The sequence below is a fragment of the Thunnus maccoyii genome, chromosome 14 (genome assembly GCF_910596095.1).
Source record: "Thunnus maccoyii chromosome 14, fThuMac1.1, whole genome shotgun sequence".
Classification (NCBI taxonomy): Eukaryota; Metazoa; Chordata; class Actinopteri; order Scombriformes; family Scombridae; genus Thunnus; species Thunnus maccoyii.
Genome location: NC_056546.1, coordinates 7,770,396 through 7,790,269, shown reverse-complemented (window position 1 = coordinate 7,790,269; position 19,874 = coordinate 7,770,396). Strand labels below are relative to the sequence as shown.

General features: G+C 41.1%; 1 protein-coding gene across 8 annotated transcripts in view; it reads right to left on the bottom strand.

The window, feature by feature from the left end:
• Positions 1-19,874, bottom strand: part of LOC121912203 (homeobox protein Meis1) — a 166,744-nt gene that overhangs the window by 90,586 nt on the left and 56,284 nt on the right. For 4 of the 8 annotated variants that reach the window (XM_042434338.1, XM_042434343.1, XM_042434339.1 and 1 more), the window contains exon 1: positions 59-225. Coding sequence is in view for 3 of the 8 variants with exons in the window: in XM_042434340.1 (XP_042290274.1) it covers positions 59-94 (36 nt within the window). In the remaining 5 variants the exon portion in view is untranslated. Of the gene's footprint in view, positions 1-58; positions 226-1,187; positions 2,182-14,841; positions 15,876-19,874 lie in introns of those variants that run through there. The other 4 variants (XM_042434336.1, XM_042434337.1, XM_042434346.1 and 1 more) reach the window with 4 other exon arrangements.

The following is a 19,874-nucleotide window of genomic DNA, read 5'->3' as shown; positions in this document are numbered from 1 at the left end:
TATGTCTTTAATTCCAATTATAGATATTCAATTTCAGGAAAAGTCTCCAATAACTTACATATTTCTCAGGCTTTACGGCTGAAGTGTGCCACATGGACTCTTTTCATTTTCAGGGTGAAACTGTTCCCCCAGATGATGGCTGCTTCCTTGCCCAAGCAGCTGGTAGAATATATAAACCTTTACCACCAGTAGCGTTTGGCTTGTGGCTGATCTGTACCTCCCAGCCTGCAGTAAACACATGGTCACCAGTTAAAAGTACAGTCGCAACACACGCTCACACACCACATAACCACTACGTAGCATTCGTATGTAGATGCACGTGATAAAAGCTGGAGGTTTTCAGTTGCTGTTGTGAAAAAGGAATTGCTAATAAATGAATTAATTTATGATAGAAGTAAAATGTAAACAGTTTCAGATTTAACTTTTACAGGATTTGTTAATTCCTCTTGTGTAGTTATTAAATTAGTGTGTAAAAGATTGTAATATAAATACTTATAATCCCTAAACATATCAAATAAACACTGTAGAAATATAGGTATAAATAATAAAAACATCAATAACAGAAATTATAGCAATAAAATAAAGTAGAGAATATGATATGAGAGAACAGGTAATAACAAGTATTGCATAATATATATATAAACAGCATTAAAATAAGCGACTGTCAGAAAAAATTGGACCAAATGAACCAGCTAAAATATCAGTTTTTTTAAAGCCTGGAAACTATGTAAATGCTAAGCTAAAAAGATATTTGTTTCACTTCATATTATCACATTCAGGTGGACTGTCAGGACCATAAAAGCTGCTAAACTACTGGTTTTACTGGGAGTAACTAAAAGTCCCGTCCGAGAGGACCAGAGGTACGACGTCTGATGTATTCAGATACGAGTCTGCTGCTGATTTGAAAACCAACAACAGATTCTGAAAATCTTTTCTAAATCAAACATAGCACCAGTGATAGGACTGTGTGCTGTTCAGCATTATGTGCTGCTGCAGTCTGAATAATCTGCAGATCTTCTAAACATTTCTTGGTTTCTCCTGCCTCTGAGAGAAACACTTTGACAATATGCTTAAAATAAAAAGGAAGGTTTGCCGATAGTTATGATGTGGGGTTCCAAATAAATTCAAATCAGTTACTAAGATGTTGCAGTGAGATTGAGCAAATATTTGGCATTATATATACACACCAGGTCAGATACTTGTACACCAGTTCAGCAGCGGGGCGCCCGTCCATCCTGGCAGCAGTGAATCAGATTACCAAACATACTGATTGACTGCAGTGGTTGCTAGTGAACCTACTGCCATCTCTCCTAAACAAAGTTATCTCTACCGAAGTTCATGAAGAGGTCAGTGGTCACATCATCTCGTCTAAGATCCCTCGTATACTGTACGTCCCTGCAGGATCCCAATAAAGAAGCTTTCAAAGCATAAATTCCTGTCATAACAACAAATGTCAGAGATGCGGTGAAATACAGCAGATTGGCTCTGCTCTGCACTAACTGTGGCTTTGCTGCAATAAATGGAAGCAATTATTCTACTCCTGTGTAACAAAAAAAAAAAAAAATCCACCAAGGCTTTTCAAACAATGAGACACAAACGTGTTTTCTGTGAAAAGTTCTTCTAAACCCACATGCAAACTGTCAAAGAATCAAGGTAGCGTGATTTGTTGAAATTTATTCCACTTAGCTTTTGTTAATTATCCAGCATCGCAAGTGTCATAATCATCAAAAGACAACAACAGACGACTTGGCGCGCGTCAATGTTTGACACCTCTATCTTTATACCCTTTGTTCTGTCGCTCTTTCTTTCCTCTTTGTTTATCACACATTATACCACACCTGCCTCCATTAATTATTCTTCCCTCTCACTTTTTTTGCTTTGTCCTTGAATTTCCACATGCAGACAGAAACTGTAAATTTGAAGATTTCTATTCCAAAGAGCAACATACAACAAATGAAAAGTCATTACATCATCATTAAGATACCTTCAAGAAGATCTTTACCTGCAATCTTTGACATATAAAGTGTTTTGTTTTATTCAGGAATGAAACTCCTCATCTGAGATACTCAATGCATGTGTTATGTGTTTTTTTTTTAAATGTAAAAGTTCAGTCTTTTATGAGAGTTAAACTGTCTCCAGGAATGTAAAAGTTTAAAGTGGCAATCTGTACTAAACCACTTTTTAAAAAATAAAAAAAATAAAAAATTAGGACTCAAAAATACACTTAATGAATAAAAAAAAGATTGTTTTTTCTCTGTCCATGAAAACTCTCAGTGATATGAAGTTTTCACTCAGGAAGTCGTTTAACGTCATTCATTTTAGATTAGCTGTTTTTGAATAAACATAACTGAACTGGAAAACAGTCTCTAAATATTTCTAAAATTCAACAAAGAGAGAGAGAGCAGAGAGCAGCTGCGGCTGACCACTTGTGCTTTTCAAACGGGGGAAAAATGCTGTTTCCAACTAGAAACTATGACAGAGTTAATCAGTCTGATTTGACATGTTTGCAGTGATTACATTTTGCCTGAATTTGCTCCTCACCACCAAACCACCAGAACTTCCACTGCAGCAGGAGTTTATATTCCTGGTTCCTGTTATTTTCACCAAATCCTGGAATATAACTTACAAATGAATATAATTTATATCTAGAGTGTCATAATTGCACAGCATAGAATCCAGAGTGATGTAGAGTTTGTAGGAAATACTGAATAAACCAGAAGCTACGGGACAGTAATGACAAATAATTCTTGACACTAGTAGAAGTATCAGATGAGTCGGTTTTCTGCATCAGGACAACTCGCACTGTTACTCACAAGCAAGAAATGAAATAAGACAAAATTAGAAATAAGTCGGATTCACTTCACATAGTTAATTCCACTGTTGTGAAAAGTAACTGTGTACAATTATTCAAGAACTGTACTTAAGTACAATTTTCAGGTACTTTAACTTCTATTTTATGCTACTTCATACTTCAACTAATTCACTGCTTTAGTTATTACTTACTTTGCAGGTTCAGATTTTAGATAGAAAATATATATGAAAAAATAAATATATAGAAAATATATGAAAAAATATGATGTATTTGTATAGTTTAAACTGTATAAAGTTGCTAAAATTAGCCCCATTTCACAACATGAAAATGCTGCTTACACATCAATGGATCAATAACAACAATCCAACAATATAATATCTATAAGAATCAAACACTTGGAAAGGGTTAATTCTGCATAATAATACTATAATATTTTACTTCTGATTCTTGAAGTATATTTTACTGATAATACTTCTATACTTTTACTTAAGTACATTTTTGAATGCAGGATTTTTACTTGTAATGAAGTATTTTTGCACTGTGGTATTAATACTATTAATATTACTTCATTGTTCCTGCCTGTGGAAATATAAATCTACAGGTGATTTAGAAGCAGTGCGGATCAATCCAAGTCTCCCAAGGGACTCAACATCACATAAACATTTTAGAGATTGACCTTTCACCTATCGGGCACTGAAATAGAGTGCAGTGGGGTCACATGCCCAAAACCATTATGGATCACATACAATTTCCCTCAGACGTTCAGACAGGTAAATTGTGTGCATGCGTGACACATGCTCTTGGGGAAAGTCACATTGTCAGACCCCATGAACCTTAAAGCTCTTCAAAGTTACACAGGTAAATGTTCCCTCTGATACCCTGATGGCTAAACTGTATCATGAAACGCACATTAAATATACCTGCATGCAAACACACTCCATGAACGTACAAACATACTCATGGCCTGTCTGAGAGCCAGTCTCCGCCTGACAACATCAGTGCAACCTGATCTGGCTTAATAAAGGCCCTTACCTGCATTTACTGCTCCGTTAAAACGCCCTCTTGTTGTTCTACCAATTCACTACACTATAATTGCACCGAGGCTGCATATGGTCCTCATCTAGTGCCCAGTGCAAGATAAAAGCCAACAGGCTGCGTCTGTACAACGCAGGGGAGAAGTGTGTGTTTGTGCGCATGTTCATATACGTGACTTTTGTGTGTGTGCTTGTGCGTATGTATGTAAGCATTTTAGGGCAAATTGGACTCAACATAACTCCGGGGATAGTTAGGAAAACTGCATGATGTCACCGTTATTACACTGTAAACGCAGTTGATTTGGCTTTGAGGATTTCTGCACGCAGCGGCCTCAGACATGTGCGCTGAGGCTGGTTCACAGATCCCACCTCCGCATCCAGGCTTTGAACTGTTCACTGAGAACAAAGTGAAGTATTAACACATCAGGCCAAATTAGTCCACTAATAAGTTGCATTCAGTATTGTGTGTGTTTTATTACTTTCACAGGAATATTTGGGTCAGTTTTACTCCAAAATGAGATAGAAAAGTCTACTACAAAAAGCATAAAATGAAAGTTATTTTTGAATGTTAGTGGGTTACTTACACTTTGACTGACAAAACTGTACTTAAGCAGACAGTCTCCTCTATATTTTGTAAAATAGACATGACAAACTAAAGGAAATGACTTATTTTCAAAATTAGAAAACAGCACTTTGGCAAGAAACTAAATAAACAGCTCAATAACTGGATTAAGACCGACAGAAGATTGGCTTGTGGACAACCTCACAGTGCTTCTTCGTGCTAATGCCAGTGCTTTTGCCTGCTCTGCCCAGTCAGGTTTATGAAAGTCAGCCGGATTAGAGCCCAGCTGGGGCTCAGTAAACCAACACTCGGCCCTCGGACTCACACCACCATACATGACTTCCCAAACAAATCTCGACATCCACCCCACCCTCCTTTATTTTGGGCTCCTCCGTCGTTTTCCCCTCGCTGTTTTTCCCTTCTCACAGGCATCGCTAACACAGCTTTGCACTGCAACTCACACACACATAAAGCGTACACAAAGACTCCCCAAACACAACACAACACACACATGTTCTGCTCCAAATTAAAATACCAAGGCTTATTGAGCAATACTCTTCTAATGGTTTCATCCACCAACGGTTTTATCTTTGCTCACATAAAAACACATGCAGCCTCTCAGCTCCGACCAAAAGAAGCTGCTCTCTTCTCTTCTTACGTAAGCTGGCAGAAAATCTCCTAAATCCCCCTCTTTTGCCGTTGTTGTGTTGCGTCTCGGCTGGCGCTCCCTCCCAAACAGCATCTGAGACCGGGGCAATTAGAACCCGAGTAGGGCCTTGGCGCATCAGACCATTTAGCATAGAGGCTAATAAGGCTGGCTATCGAAAAACCCTGACCTATTGACACTGCACCGCTGTACGGTATCGACGGTGATTCGATGACACTGAATCATATCAAAGAGCTTCAAGATGTTCCCAGCGAGAGCCAATATTTGTAGCAGTTTTCTGGAGCAAATGTGAAGAACTCTATTTCCTAACAGACTGCCAATATTTGTTTTTCTTCTTTAATATATTTTCAAAAGAACAACATTTTGAAGTTGGCTACTTGTTACATACAGAAGAACTTTTAGAGAAGTAGAATCAGCTGCAGAAATAAATATTTTTGAAGGATATTGCCTCCTCTGTCATGTCATAAAATCAGGCATTAATAAAAATTAAATAAAGAGAAATTAATTTAGATGCAGACTCATTGTAACACCAAAACTGGTAGACTGCTAGCAGGCACAGCGATGTGGTTCAGGGTCTTAAACTTCAAATATGATACCAAAGTCTCTGCCCCTTAAAACCAGAATCTCCTAATTCCACAATTCTTTTGAATGCTTATTCATGTACGTACAAATGTTGAGCATCACTTTGACAGGTGCATAAGTGCACAAATATGTCAGATGACCAGAGGGAGAGATTTGGAGGAAAAGCATTAGAGTGTTACAAGAGATCCAGAGACAAAGTGTATGCAAGAGACAATGAGAGGAAAGGTCATAAAGAAAGGAAGAGAGGGAGAGAAGGAGTGAACGAGGCGGCAGAAAAGCAAAAAAAGAGAGAAAGAAAGAGCAATGGAAGGTTGCTGCTAATTCTTCCATATCTAAGCCTCTTTGCAGAAACTCCCTTTGTCTTCCAAGTCCCAGTCATTAGAGCCTAATCCTATCAACCAGGGGCTAATCTGAGGGCAGAGGGTTCAGCCCCCTCAGCTCCACAGGCCAACAACACACACTCACGCACGCATACACACACACACACACACACACAGGTACACACATAAGCGTAAGGCATGTAAACACACTCATGCACTAGCACATGTTCACAATGCACAGATGTTTGAACATGCACACACACTTGCAGACACACACACACACACAAACGTAATGAGAAGCCCATTTTTATGAAACTAATTAAATCCAAACTATTATACCATTACACAAAATCAATCATTTCCCTCCAAAAAAGTACACCAGCCCAAACTTTTTAGGCTGTGCAATGATTTACTTTATGGTTGGAAGAACAGAAGACGTGTGTACGTGCCGGTGTGTGTGTGTGTGTGTGTGTGTGTGTGTGAGATGGGAGGTGGGGTGCATCAGTTTCCCACACATTCCAGGAGAGCCTCTCCCCCTGCCATCATCATTCTCCTCTTTATTTCAGCACTGACTATGCCCAAGATTAGTTATTGATCAGCAAGGATATAAATTATTCTAAAGTGAAAGCCAACAACACAGTCATTATAGATCGACTATTGACCAGCTCCGATATATCATTCCATTTCCACCGCACTGCACCCCTGCCACCGGCTGGAGAAATGCACAAATAATGAGATGGGGGATTTTTATGACTTGGGCACACTCTGCTTGACCTTTCGGGGAAGGTAGATGGATAATATCAGCATTGGGTTCTCAAATGTGATGCCATTTGGAGACTTTGGCCAGAGTGACCTGGTAAATTAAGACAGAGACAGATTTCGATGGAGATGAATGGCCGGATTGAGAGGTTGTCTGAGGTTACTTCTCACTTTCAAGTCAGTGATCAAATATAAAGATTTTGCTACAAAAGGAATTATGAACAGCTTGTTTGAGGCTTTGTCTTACAAAGTGAATGACAGCATTTGAAAGTCCTTTGTTGAAAAAAATAGTTACCATTAAATATTTTACACACAGAATTTAACTTATAAATAGTATTAAATAATGAATTTCATGTACTATTTTTCAAAATAGGCTCGTGTGTCCATTTCCACTGACTCAATTTAATGTGCTTAATCTGTAGGGTTTTTTGTCAATTAACTGTACTTGTTTGGCTTCTAAAATGTCATAAAAAAAGTGAAATTTGTCCATCATAGTTTCCCAGAGCCCTTTCAAGAGACTTTTTCAAATTGCTTGTTGTTGGGCCAACAGTCCACGAACCAAAACATATTATATATATGTTATAATATTCAACTTACAACTCTATAAAACAGAGAAAAGCAACAAATGCTTACATCTAAGAGGCTGGAATTAGCATATAATTGGCATTTTTGCTATTGATGACAAATTGTTTTAGCTCTAAATTCATACACTCCCAACTTTACCAGGACATTATGCTGCTCTGTCACACAGTAGTTTTGTACTTTATTGTCTAGGAGTATGATGAAACCAATGCATCATTATTTCCTGTATATTTGACTGTGAAAGCAGTTTGTGAACCGCCCCGTGTCTCCTTGTTCCATCGATGTTCAATCACGGTTTTGTTTTGTTGTTGCTTTGTGTGGACTTGTGAGCAGGCGGAGATGGGGCTGGTTCAAATGGGGGGATTTTATCCATGAAGGTGTCAGAGAGTTTATCAAAGTGTAAAATACTTAAACCATCAGGGCAACACAATCCCCTGCTGGTCACAGTATAAATCACCATATATTCTTATTGGCCTAAGCCCTTGTTATGAGTAAATACATCCACAGGCAAGCGAGGCTGGCAAGGTTCATGGGAGATTCATCCAGCAATAGCGGAGGAAAAGTCACTGTCTGTGTGTGCGCGTGTGTGTGTGAGTGTGTGTGTGTGTGTGTACCGCTTAGGGAGGCTAAGGAGAGGATAAGGAGATCAGCAGAGGGGGAATATCACGCCTCTTAAGCATGTATACACTTTCTAACTTTTACTTTTTCACCCAAAACCTAAATAAATCCCCACTCATCTAAGCATGATAGACTCTCCTCACCCCTCTGTATTTTTCCTCTAAATAATCAAACCCTCCTTATTTACAGACTTTGGCACAGCCACAATACCCCAACCCAATAAATTTCAAAGAAAACCAAATATATTTAACGACTGCGTATTATTTCCAATCAGTGATGCTTGTTTACAACATTTCCTACTCACTGTGTTGGAAAACCTCACTGTATATTAACCAAAACCACACAATATCAAGTCATTTTCCATCCCCGGCCCAAATTATTTATTGCTTTCAGTTCCTTGTCTATTTAATGGATGAATTGGGTTAACGGACAGAGGGGTGGGGGGGTGGGGTGGGGGTGTGGGGGGGGTCCGGGGGAGGAGAGGAGAGGAGAGGGAAGGGAAGGAGGAGGGGGTGTAGGGGGGGGGGGGGGAGAAAAACAGTTTCATATTTCTGTAAGCCTCAAACTTTTGGCAAACAGAAGAAAAGAGAACTTGGCCCTAATTCCATCTCACGCTGGCGTTTGTGCATTCTAAGTTCTCGGGGGCTGCTCTGGCGGAGGGCCTGAGCCCGTAAATTGGATATTAGGGGGCGATATAAAGGAGCCTGTGTGTGCTCCCGTCCTGGGGAATTATTGCCTCCAATATCCCTGCGTATGCGTCTAGGGCTTCCGAAGCCAGGCCAGATAGATCCTCATCTCATAAGGGGGCCAAGACTATATCCATCGCTCCTTAACTTTTATGAAGCTTCCAAGCTCTACAATGGGATTTGCCAGGGTGTCTTTTCCCCTTATCCAAGCAGGGGGGGGGGGGTGGGTGTGACAATGCAGATATAGCTGCATTCTTCGGGCTCCAAAGCTCCGACCTTCTATTTGAATACAAGCATTCCAAATTGTAAAGTGGCATTCTTCTTTTTCTCTGTGAAGCCAGCTCCGTGGCGAGATTTCTCCCCCCCGGTTTTAGAAATGCTTTTTTTCCCCCCCTCTCTCTCTCACTTCTCCCTCTTTTCTTCCTGACTCTCACTTTTTTCTCTGCCTGGATATCGTTTTGTTGGCTCTTTCTCGCATCTTTTCTATATTCCATCGCTTCCACTCTCATTCCTTACCTTTTCCTTGTACAGCTTGAATCTCTTGATTGCCTCTCTCTCTCTCTCTCTCCCTCCCTCTGTCTTTCTTAAGTCTTGTTCTCTCCTACGAAGGGCTTCAGTGACTGCCCCCCCCCCCACCCCACCCCTCTCCTGCCATGCCCTTGTGCCCCCACCCCCACCCCTCTTCTTCCCTTGGGTAATCCTAAGAAGGGGCAACACCATCAGAGGGTGTGAAATTAAATACATTACAGCATTGCGGATTAAAGTGTTTCATAGGCAGTTGCTCATCCACATCAAACTTTAGCTTTTTAAAGCCTAACATTTGATCTAGGTTAGAAACCGCGGCCAGAGGAAGGGATTGGGACACTTGTGGGCCCCAGAGAGCAGAGAGAGCCATACTCACTCAAGGAAAGCGCAGTGTTTAGACGCAGGCAGAGGGAAGCAGACGGTGGCTCAGCACTTATCCTGCTGCCGGTGTAGGAAAAAAAACACACATCTAAATGGAGGAAGTTGCAGTGAGAAGAGGAGTTGGACTAAAAATTTACAGCATTTACTGGAAGTGCCAGCAAGCAGGAAAATAAAACGGCCGTGTGTTCTGTTTCACAAGGCTTATATATACGAGGATAGCGTAATCTGGGAATTAAAGTGCCCGCTCAACCGATGCAAAAGCAGGTAATCATACCTCTTTCAAAAGTAATAAATGTTAATGTGCCATTCCCCAGTTAATGAGAATTACTCACATCATCCATCACATCATCACAATCTGGGCCACACATGGCTGCCATCTTACACTGGATCAATGCTGCATGCTGAAGATGGACGAAGTATGAGTTCAGACTCATACATGTGCTCTCAGTGTGTGAGAAGTGTTGTCTTTATACTGCGAACATACAGAAAACAAACTGTAAATGCCACTAAAGATGAAACATTACGAGGAATATAATTCAAAACTGCTGCAGCACTTTCCTCTATGTCACCTTATTCAATAAGACTGAGTTTTCCCACACTTATACTTAATAATACCATACTGAAAACTGTATATTATGATGCTTATAAATATATTATATTCAAATAGTACATTATATACAAAAAGATGCCTGATGTTTGTGCATTATTTGTCTAGTTTCTAACAAAGCACCTTTAAAGACAATGGCTTTCTTGTTTCAATATATGTAAATGTTATAATGTAATTATGACACACTGTTGATATATGTTATATTACAGAGTAACATAATGTGGAATCTACTTCCTGTTTCAGGGGTAGCATTAGGCTAGAGGTTAGAAAAATGGGCTTTTTGCTTTGAATCATGACATGTAAAATCATCTTCCTTCACCCTACGGTCACTGCCGAGGTGCTTTTGTGCAAGGCCCCCCAATACTAGAGCTGCTCAGTGGCCAATAATCGTTTACTGTTTAATAAGCGTGACCAATTGATTGTTTAAGATGTGTATGCCTTCTCAAATGTGAGGATTTGTAGCCCTTCTTTGTGTAAAAAGTGTAAATTAGGTTTGGGGACTATTGGTTGGACAAAACAAGCAATTTAAAGATGTCACCTTTGGCTCTGGGAAACTTTGATGGGTGGTTTTCACTATTCCCAAAGAACTGATAAAGTGATTAATAGGAAAAACAGATTAATCAATAAGAAAAATATTTTTTTGTTGCCACCTCATTTGCCAGTACTTTCACGAACAGAATTGGTTGACTGGAGAATTGTTTATCCGCTCGTAGAGACGGTACCACTGCTCAAAACTAATCTAAATCAAGTGTAAAATTAACTCTTATATAAACCTGCCACAGTGTCGTTTTACACTTGAATTAACAGTGATGATTTTACTGCGTCTTCAGCACAGCTTCTTCAGTCTTTTGCGGTGGATACCTGACCAGATGGATGTCCATGAGATCTTTCCCGGTGATGAGGTCAGATGCGAGGGGAAGTCGGTCCAGCTGGGATCGGTCCTTTTCTCTCTCTCTCCTCTTATTCCTGTCCTATTCTAATGAGTCTCCAGGGACTCTGGCTCTCACTTAATCCACTCATCTATTTTGACTTCCTCTGCTTGAGAACAGTAACCTCAGAACTCCGGTAAAGGTCATGTTCTGTCAGCTTTGCTCAATGACATCTATTGATGCGACTCCCATATAGAAAAGCCCGAGTTAGGGTTACACAGCATCAATGAATCCGTGGAGAAAAGAGATATTCCACGGTGACAAGACCTCAACATCAAAGACATGAAATAGAGAGAAGTTTGTTATGTACAAATGTGAACATTAAGTATTAAAGGTAGGTCTAACTTTTTGTTCATCTTTATTTATCCTGGTTAGTCTGACTGAGTGCAAGGATCTTTTCTTCAAGACAGACGTGACCAAAGCAGCAGAAAATCTAACAGCAGCTGTCATTAAGACTAAACACAACAACTACTTAAAGATGTAACAGACACAACAGAAACATCTGTTGGTGTCTAGACACAGCAACTTATTAAGAGAGGCTGAGAACAGGACAAGGTGGCAGCGTCTCCTCTGAGAATGAAAATAGCTGTATTTTTATGTGCTTTATTATAGAGGTGCTTGCAGCATTGGAAACCAGTGACACAGTACAGTATGAAAGGCTTTGTTCCAGTAAAAAACAGATGATTTTTGAATAGATTTCCCACTTAAAAGTGTGTTGTGCTTCTTTCCGTTCATTCGAAAATGAAAAATTCACAATGACACTCCAGTTTACTTCCAAAATGACCTACCTGCTAATTTTCTGAAGCAGACTAGGACTAACAACTTTAAGACAGCTAAACTTTTACAAATATCATCAAAGAATCATCCGTAAATCTGTAACCAATCTTTTTTTCCAGGTATGTCCCATTTTTTTAAATATTACAGCGAGCTTTCTACTGGACTTCAATGGTGGTGCCAGACCTGACTGACTGGGTTAACTGCAAATCCTCTATCAACATTTGAGTCATCTCGAGATTGTTGCTCACAAAACAGGCCTTCTGAGAGACGGATCATCTACGGTTTTTAAATATTGATTGAAGGATTTCAGATCACTCCCTAAATTGGGTTCATAATTTAAAAAAAAAAAACCTTTATATAATCTCCAATCTCTCCGTCATAGGTTGAGAAAGGCAGTAAACATGCACCAAAAATGAAAGCAATCCAACAATATCTCCTACTTATCTGAGCATGAATGACCAAAATGACATACGCTAAGTTCCCAATGAAGCTAACCTGACAAATGTATTTACATCTCCACCTCCTAAACGAAAGCAGGCTAGGCCTTTGTGTACGGGCTAACTGAAACATCTAGGTTGATGCTCCTGTCAGCCTACATCGACTGTACGAACAAGCTTTCGCCAGCGACAAGTCAATCATCTTCAACATCGCTCCGGTAAACAAGGAGCGCTGAAAGAGCTGCCACGTGCTAACAAGCCGGCACGCCAGGACACTCGCTGACAATAACACCAAAGGAAAAACAGATTAATGAAGAGAGAAAAGGGGAGTAAAATAAAGATAAACACAAACAGAAAAGGAGAGCAGTTGGAGGTGGTTGGAGGGGAGGATTGGGGGGTTAAGAACGCTGGCTGGCTGTGTCTCTTTGGTGAAATCTAAATGAGAGTGTATAATATGGGCCCTTCATAGGATTGATCCAGAACATTCCCCCCTTCACTGGGCTTTTCTTCCTGCTCAAATTGAGGGATTACCCCAGGAGGAAGTGCTTTGATTAGGCACAATAGGCATCTATCCTCTGTTGATTTGTGGGATTGAGGAGGCAAATCCCTGACAAAAAGCTGATACAGAGAGCGAGGGCCGCTGGATGATGCCTGGCTGAGGGGTGGGGGGGTTTGGGGGTAGGATATTTTCATAGAGAAACAGCCAGGGATGGCCTCTTCCAAAAAAATTTTTGGCAAACGGTGAAAAAGGAAGAATCAAGGTTGGGTCGGAGGTCACGTGTGAGGAAGGGGGAAGGGATGTCTTATGAAGTTCACGCTGAACAAAGACAAGAGAGTGAAAAAAAAAAAAAAATCAGATAGAGACGCAGATTCTTTACTCGCTGCTTGTTGCATCTTGTGTAACTCTTTCAAACTTTATCCAGAGATGTTTTGCAGCATTTCCATGTACATCAGAAAAGCAAAAAGAATTCTGCATAAACTGAGGAAAAGGCTATGGTGATTTACATCAAGGTATGATAGAAAGACATAGAAATCCAAAAATCACATTAGCAGAGATGATTTTTACATTTCTGCTGGGGACTACTGCTCACTTGTGTCTTCTTCGATTACTTTTACAGCTGTGAAACTACCAGGAAGTGCAGTGAAAACTTCAGGGAAGTCGTTTCATTGACAAAAATCCACAGATAAAGACTTTTGATTCATTTCCTCTACATAGCAGTATAACTGGAGTAAAATAAGTAAAAAAGAGTTTAGATTTGTACACTGAATTTTCTATTGACTCTCATGAAACTCAGAAAAAGGGGTGTGACCAGGTTTCTGTTACCTGAGGGTCAAGATATTGATTCCACACACGAAATCAAGCACTTGCAGTTGTGTGTTTTTTTACCCAGCAGAGGCAGTGAGGTAAATAAGACGATCGCCCTCTTTTGCAAAACAGTTACCTCAAAGTCCTCATTGAAGGTCTCTAATCTCTTTCACTCTCTTGTTACTGTTGCAAGAGGCCTTGGCCCGTCAGGCAAGCCCTGTTATCCCGAATGAATCCCGAGCTCCTCTAAACACTGCTGTTATCCAGTTTCCGTGGGGACCTGGAGCTACAAGGCACAGACAAACGTGGGCAGGGTGGGAGTTTTGGGCAGAAGGGGATTTTTGTCGGATTTACACATATACAATTTCAGGGTTTTAAACTAAGTTCCCCCTCCCCAAGGTCAGAGCCCAGGCTAGAGGGGCCGTCGGTGTCGCCGGCGTCGGCTCGAGCTGCCAGTGTAACGCCCAAAGGTGCAGCGGAGGCCACACACGGGACTAAATGAGGGGGCACGGAGGGATGTCAGAGTGGGCGTGTTGTACCTGTTAGAGGCTTGAAATGCAACAAGGCTACGATGAGCTGAAAGGGGCAGAACTTCAAAAGTGTGTGTGTGTGTGTGTGGGGTGGGTGGTGGGTGGGGGGGGTTCTCATTTAAATTCTTCAGTCCAGTCCCTGGGATTTGGTTTAATGAGCTGAGAAGCAGGGGTAGACAGCTGACTCCTAACTGTGTGTGTGCGCCTGTATGTGTATGTTCGTGCACACGTGTTAGAGGAGTTTTCCCACCACCGAGCTGCTATGTGCACGTAGGCAAGTTTGATTTGCCAGACTACTGTGGCCATGCACTTACACACACACACACACACACACACACACACACTTTCTCTGTTCTCTGAAGCCTCTCCAGCACTGGCGACTCCACACACACACGCATACACACACACACACGCATACACACACACACGCACACGCAAGAAAGCACACATTGTGAAGGTCCAGGGGTTTGCCAAACTGCAGCAGACTTCATTTCTAGCCACAGCTCTCTCTCTGTCACTGCTGCCACTGAAACTGGTCAAAGCTGGCTGTTTTAGTGGCTCCAGAACTGTTGGCAAGAGCTGTTGGCAGCCATGTATCTCCTTATTTTTTATTTCTCTACATGCCTGCTTCTGTGAGTGAGAGTGCATGTGTGTGTGTGTGTGTGTGTGTTTTATTCACTAAAACAAGAGGCATCTAAAATATGGAACTGCGAGCCTTCACACAAACCCTGATTGACTGACACTTTGAACGTTACGCTAATCCATCCTGTGTGTTCAGCCTTGTGACGTGACGTTGGGGGGGGAAAGTCACCATTTCTCTCAGGGGTTTGACACAGCATCAGCTGCCTTCAACCAGCGCCTTCTCTTCTCCTGTTGTTCTGTTTTTCCACAGACATCATCAGCCAGAAGGAAATTATGCTGTAGGCCCTTTGCTCTCTGGCAGAGAAGACAGACCTGGAAAAATAAGTAAGACACAGGAGGGAAGCCTTTGGTTAGGACTGTTTTTGGCTGCTCGCCTGTATCAATCAATACTTTAAATACACTTAAAGCCCCAACCCTGCACATTTCAGTACATCTTTAATTATAGATAATTCATCGAAATATATATTCAAAGTATGACAACTACATAAAACATGTTCCTGTGTGAAAAAAAAAGACTTGTCCCTCTAAATTTTATCATCGCTATCATGAATCATGAGTAAACATGGCAGTAATCTATGTAGATATTTGGTCTTGAGCGTGTGAAACGTTCAGACTTGTTAGGAAGTGTGACAGAGAGGTCCAGCTCTGGTAGACAGAGCCGAATATGACACTAGTGTTAATCTCTAACCATGCGGGGGAAGCAGGCATACAGAGGGATCCTATTACATCTTTCATTGGGCCCCAGCCGGCCCCATCCTGAACAGAGGGATTACTGGGGGCTCTCGCAGTCACTTAGCCATACGCTGCCTCCAACCCGAAAACCCACAAACCACCTCTGACATCATCAGTCGGGGACAGGGCGGAGGAGGTGTGTGTGTGTGTGTGTGTCGACAGGAAAGCAACATCACATTGATTTACAGGAGGTAAACAATTACTGTAGACGTCAAATTTTTGCCTTGGCACTGCAAATAAACGGGCTGCGGATCATTATTCATTAATGACCGGCAATTGAATGAAATTAAACTTATCATCAGCAGATGTGATGGAGGAGGCCAGGACTGTGGCATGTTGCCCAGAAGTGGGCCGATGTGGGTGGAGGGGTGGCGGTGCGGCGGGATTCTATAAGACAAAAAAATAGATAAATAAATAAATAAATAAAGGTGCAAGAAGAAAAGGAAACAAGTGAAAGGGTAGAATGAGAATGAGGGCGCATTTGTATGGGAGTGTGTGTGCAAAAGAGAGAAGTAAAGCAAAGGAGAAGAAAGAAAAGAGAGTTAGCTGTTGGCAGTAACAGCTGCTCCGGCCTCAATGCCCGAGTTTCAGATTGAACTCAAGGCTTGTGTGCTGTATGACGGCGTGTATGAGCGCGGTCGTATCCACCGCCGTCAACGTTCCGCCGTGCGCAAGGTAGATAGCGCAGATAAAAACGACAGCTCTATTGAGCGGCTCTGTTGTGCACCTGTCTTGCACTATTTTTTTTTTTTCTGGCTTCATTCAACTGGATTCCTCTGTGATTACCCAGCAACATGCCGCTCTGCCGTGACATCAGCCTGCAATTTACATCCAAATTAGAATCAGATGAATAAGGAACAGCTCTTTTATTTTCTTGTCTTCTGGCCATCTCTCGCTCTCTCTCTCTCTCTCTCTCTCTTCTCTCCTCCTCTATCCTCCATTTTTTCCCCCTTTCTTCCTTTCTGACCGTATTGAGGCTAAGTTAGCACAAATGTGACATGACTCCCACTGAAAGCAGGCTGAATGTCTCTATCAAAACAGCTCTCTGAAGTGGGCGAGTGCCTCAGTTTGGAGAGGCGCTTCGGGCAGAGAAGAAAACTTTATCTGACTCACAACAGAGTTCCTATGAGACCAGTAAACTAAAGTAATAATAACTACACTGATTAAACACTTCACAATTGAAAAATAAACTGCACACAAAACTGAGTCATAGTGAAAAGAAAATAATAAGTTCAGGATGTCTCTTTTTTTAAACTGTGTGGACGTTTTCATACCAAGTTTCAGTAAATCTTGGACAACTGCAACTATCCTAGCCCCCTCTTGTGGCAAAATATTTACAAGAGGTTTAAAATCAAACTTCACTATTGAGCCTTGTGAAGTATTGCTGGCCAAATTAAAAATACCAGTAATGATAACTACAACCACAGAACTATAAGGTCTCCTGTAACAGTAAATGTTGATCAGCAGTTATTCTCCCTCTGCTGTTTTTACAGAGTAATAGGAGCCGTATCATGGTCAGAAAAACCAGCAGTTAGTCTGTCAAAGAAAATCTGCCAACATGTAAAATCCTGATACTTATGATGATTATCAGCTTGTGGTTACAGTGGCAAGTCTAATGTGACTTTATAATTATTCAAGTACTTTCAGTGGTTCAAACACATCACCAACCATCTTGGCACTCCCCAATTTTTACTATTAAAGCTACATTTTACAAGTTTTGGGCAACCGTCACAGTATATTTTTAGTTCCTACCTCCTGTAAGACCCAAACAAAACATTGTTACTCATATCGGCTGTCTACCCTTTAAGCAACAATTCGCCTGAGCCAGAGGTAATCAGCAAAAATGAAGCCAGGGTGCAAAGCCAATGATGAACAATGATAGTCTACAAATGAATTCTACATTGGTTTTGATCAGATCTTATCCAACACCACAGTTTAGCTTTGCTGCCTCTTTTTACACAACCTTGCAACTTTGCTGTTAGCATTATTTTATCAGTAAAGCATGGCTCCCTGCTGAGCACACCAAACAGTATATATCTCCAAAAATGTGTCAAACTTAAAAGCCAACTGGAAACCTGGAATTTACACAGGAAGACGAAAATGAGACACTGACCCACGTTAGCGGTTGCTTATTTATACACGTGACAGACACAGAGCAACGTTAGCACTTATTTGGAAGTTTGTTTTTGGCCACTATACGGTTCTAATTTCAATATTCACTCTCCTTTCTCCTTCTCTGGTTTGGTTCACCAACTCCTGAGAAAAAATGTTTGGCTCTTTAGCTGCTAAATGCTCCACAGTGTTCAGCAGCTGGTCACTGCTGGGCAGGTAGTGTATAATGGGGTTTATCAGAGGTTTTTCAATGAAAACAACTGCTTTCTGTGGCAAACCGAGTCAATTAGAGCAAATGGAGTGAGCCAAAACAGTAAAGTTGTGGTTCTTAAAACCAAGCTTGAAAGATGCTGAAAGATGCTGGAAGATGCTAAAACACTCTGTAGAGCTGAAAGAAACTACAGTGATGAGTGATAATTCTCTCTGGATTTGTCATTTCATCATTTGTTCCAATAAAAATATTGATTAGAGCAGCTTTAACTGACAAATTTAATATTTAGTACCCTCTTCACAATGATCATGGATCCCTAACCCTGCTGCGATATTCACATACATCAAATTTACAGACAAATCTCCACTGAAACTACCTGCGCTGTGTTACGAGTGGAACTTAAAACCAAATGAAACTAAATAAATACATTAGCAGAAAAAATTTCCTCTCTGTCAACTTTTCCAAAAGTTCAACTTTCTTTGATGGGTTGGGTTACTATATTTTTATGCCCATTCCAGTTTGGCTTTAAGTACAGTCAGAAAAGACCCAGCTGAGTCTGACGCTGTCAGAGTCGGCTTTACGCTGGCCCGCACTATTATGGCCCATAATACAGATGCCAAAAACCAGCCAACTGTGGCAAAGACATGGCAGGTGATGATGACTTCACTACTCTGGCTCAAATACAAATGCCACAGTCAAGTCAGAAGTTACATATAAAATGCATGATATACAGTATATGTGGTCCTCGGGTGCAGTTACAACTACAAAGACAAAAAAGCACCAAAATCCTTCTTCTTTCATCTTTAAATAAAGAAGTTATTACAGGTGTTAGCTCCATGAGACTGACTAAACGTAGCTTTTTATTTCAATATAAATGAGATACATTAATTTTCAAATCCATTTTAAATTTATTGCAATACAAGGAAAACTCTGAGTGAATGAGTATACTATAAGTAGACCATATGTCAGAGAGCCAGATATCAGAGGGTAAATGTTAATCATTAACATTAGCTCATGGCTGAGGTGGCTTTTAGATTTTGTGATTTAAGCTAAACTCTGCCTACTTTTAATGTCTTTTTTTATTCCTAGGAAAGTTTCGTGAATCAGATCCCATAATTTGTTTGCCATGATGATGACTTGTTAAAGTCTGATCCAGAAATACAGCAACTGCTTTTCTGTCTAACCATCATTGTTCACATGGTCTACATTCAAATTGCAGCCCATGTAGTTGATCCCACATGATCCATAACCAAATCTGGATCATACACACTCAACTTACATGGCCCACAATTTTATGGCGGACCACCCTTTGTGGGCAGAAAGGGTGTTGTACAGAAACAGCGGCTTGGGGCTTTAAACCTCAAGCATCTACCCACTAAGTTAGAGCTGCAGCTCCTCTTTGGATGCAGATCCTCGTCTTCACTCAGACTCCACATCAGCATGTTTGCTCTCCTGGCAGTGGCAGAGTCTGAGGGGACACACACTGTGAGCTTGTATGGCTGGTGGGCCAAGAGATCACAGAGACAAACATATGTTCACTGGCAGCCTGGAACTCTAGAGAATGAAGACTGGCAACCTTTTAACCCCTACACACTCACACACACACACAAAAATAAACCTTAAAACGCATGGAATGCATGTGCACGAAAACACACATGCAAACAGATGGAGAGATCGACACGCATGCACAGATACACTGTCTTGGTTCCTTGTTCATGCTTAAGCACAGGTGCACATGTGCACGTACAACACATTAACACTCGATGCAGTCACATGGGACCACACACACACACACACACACACACACACACACACACACACACACACACACACGTACACAGTTCTGTCCAGCTAGCAATATTTTGTATTATTCATGAGGGAGAAAATATTCAAATAATCATGAGCTTCTGCTTCTGTGCCAAACACTGTTTCTGTGTTTCATACTCCGACATGAGAGAGGGAGAGTGATAGAGCGACATAGAGGAAGACTGTGTGTGTGTGAGTGAGAGAGAGAGAGAGAGAGAGAGAGAGAGAGAGAGAGAGAGAGAGAGAGAGAGAGAGAG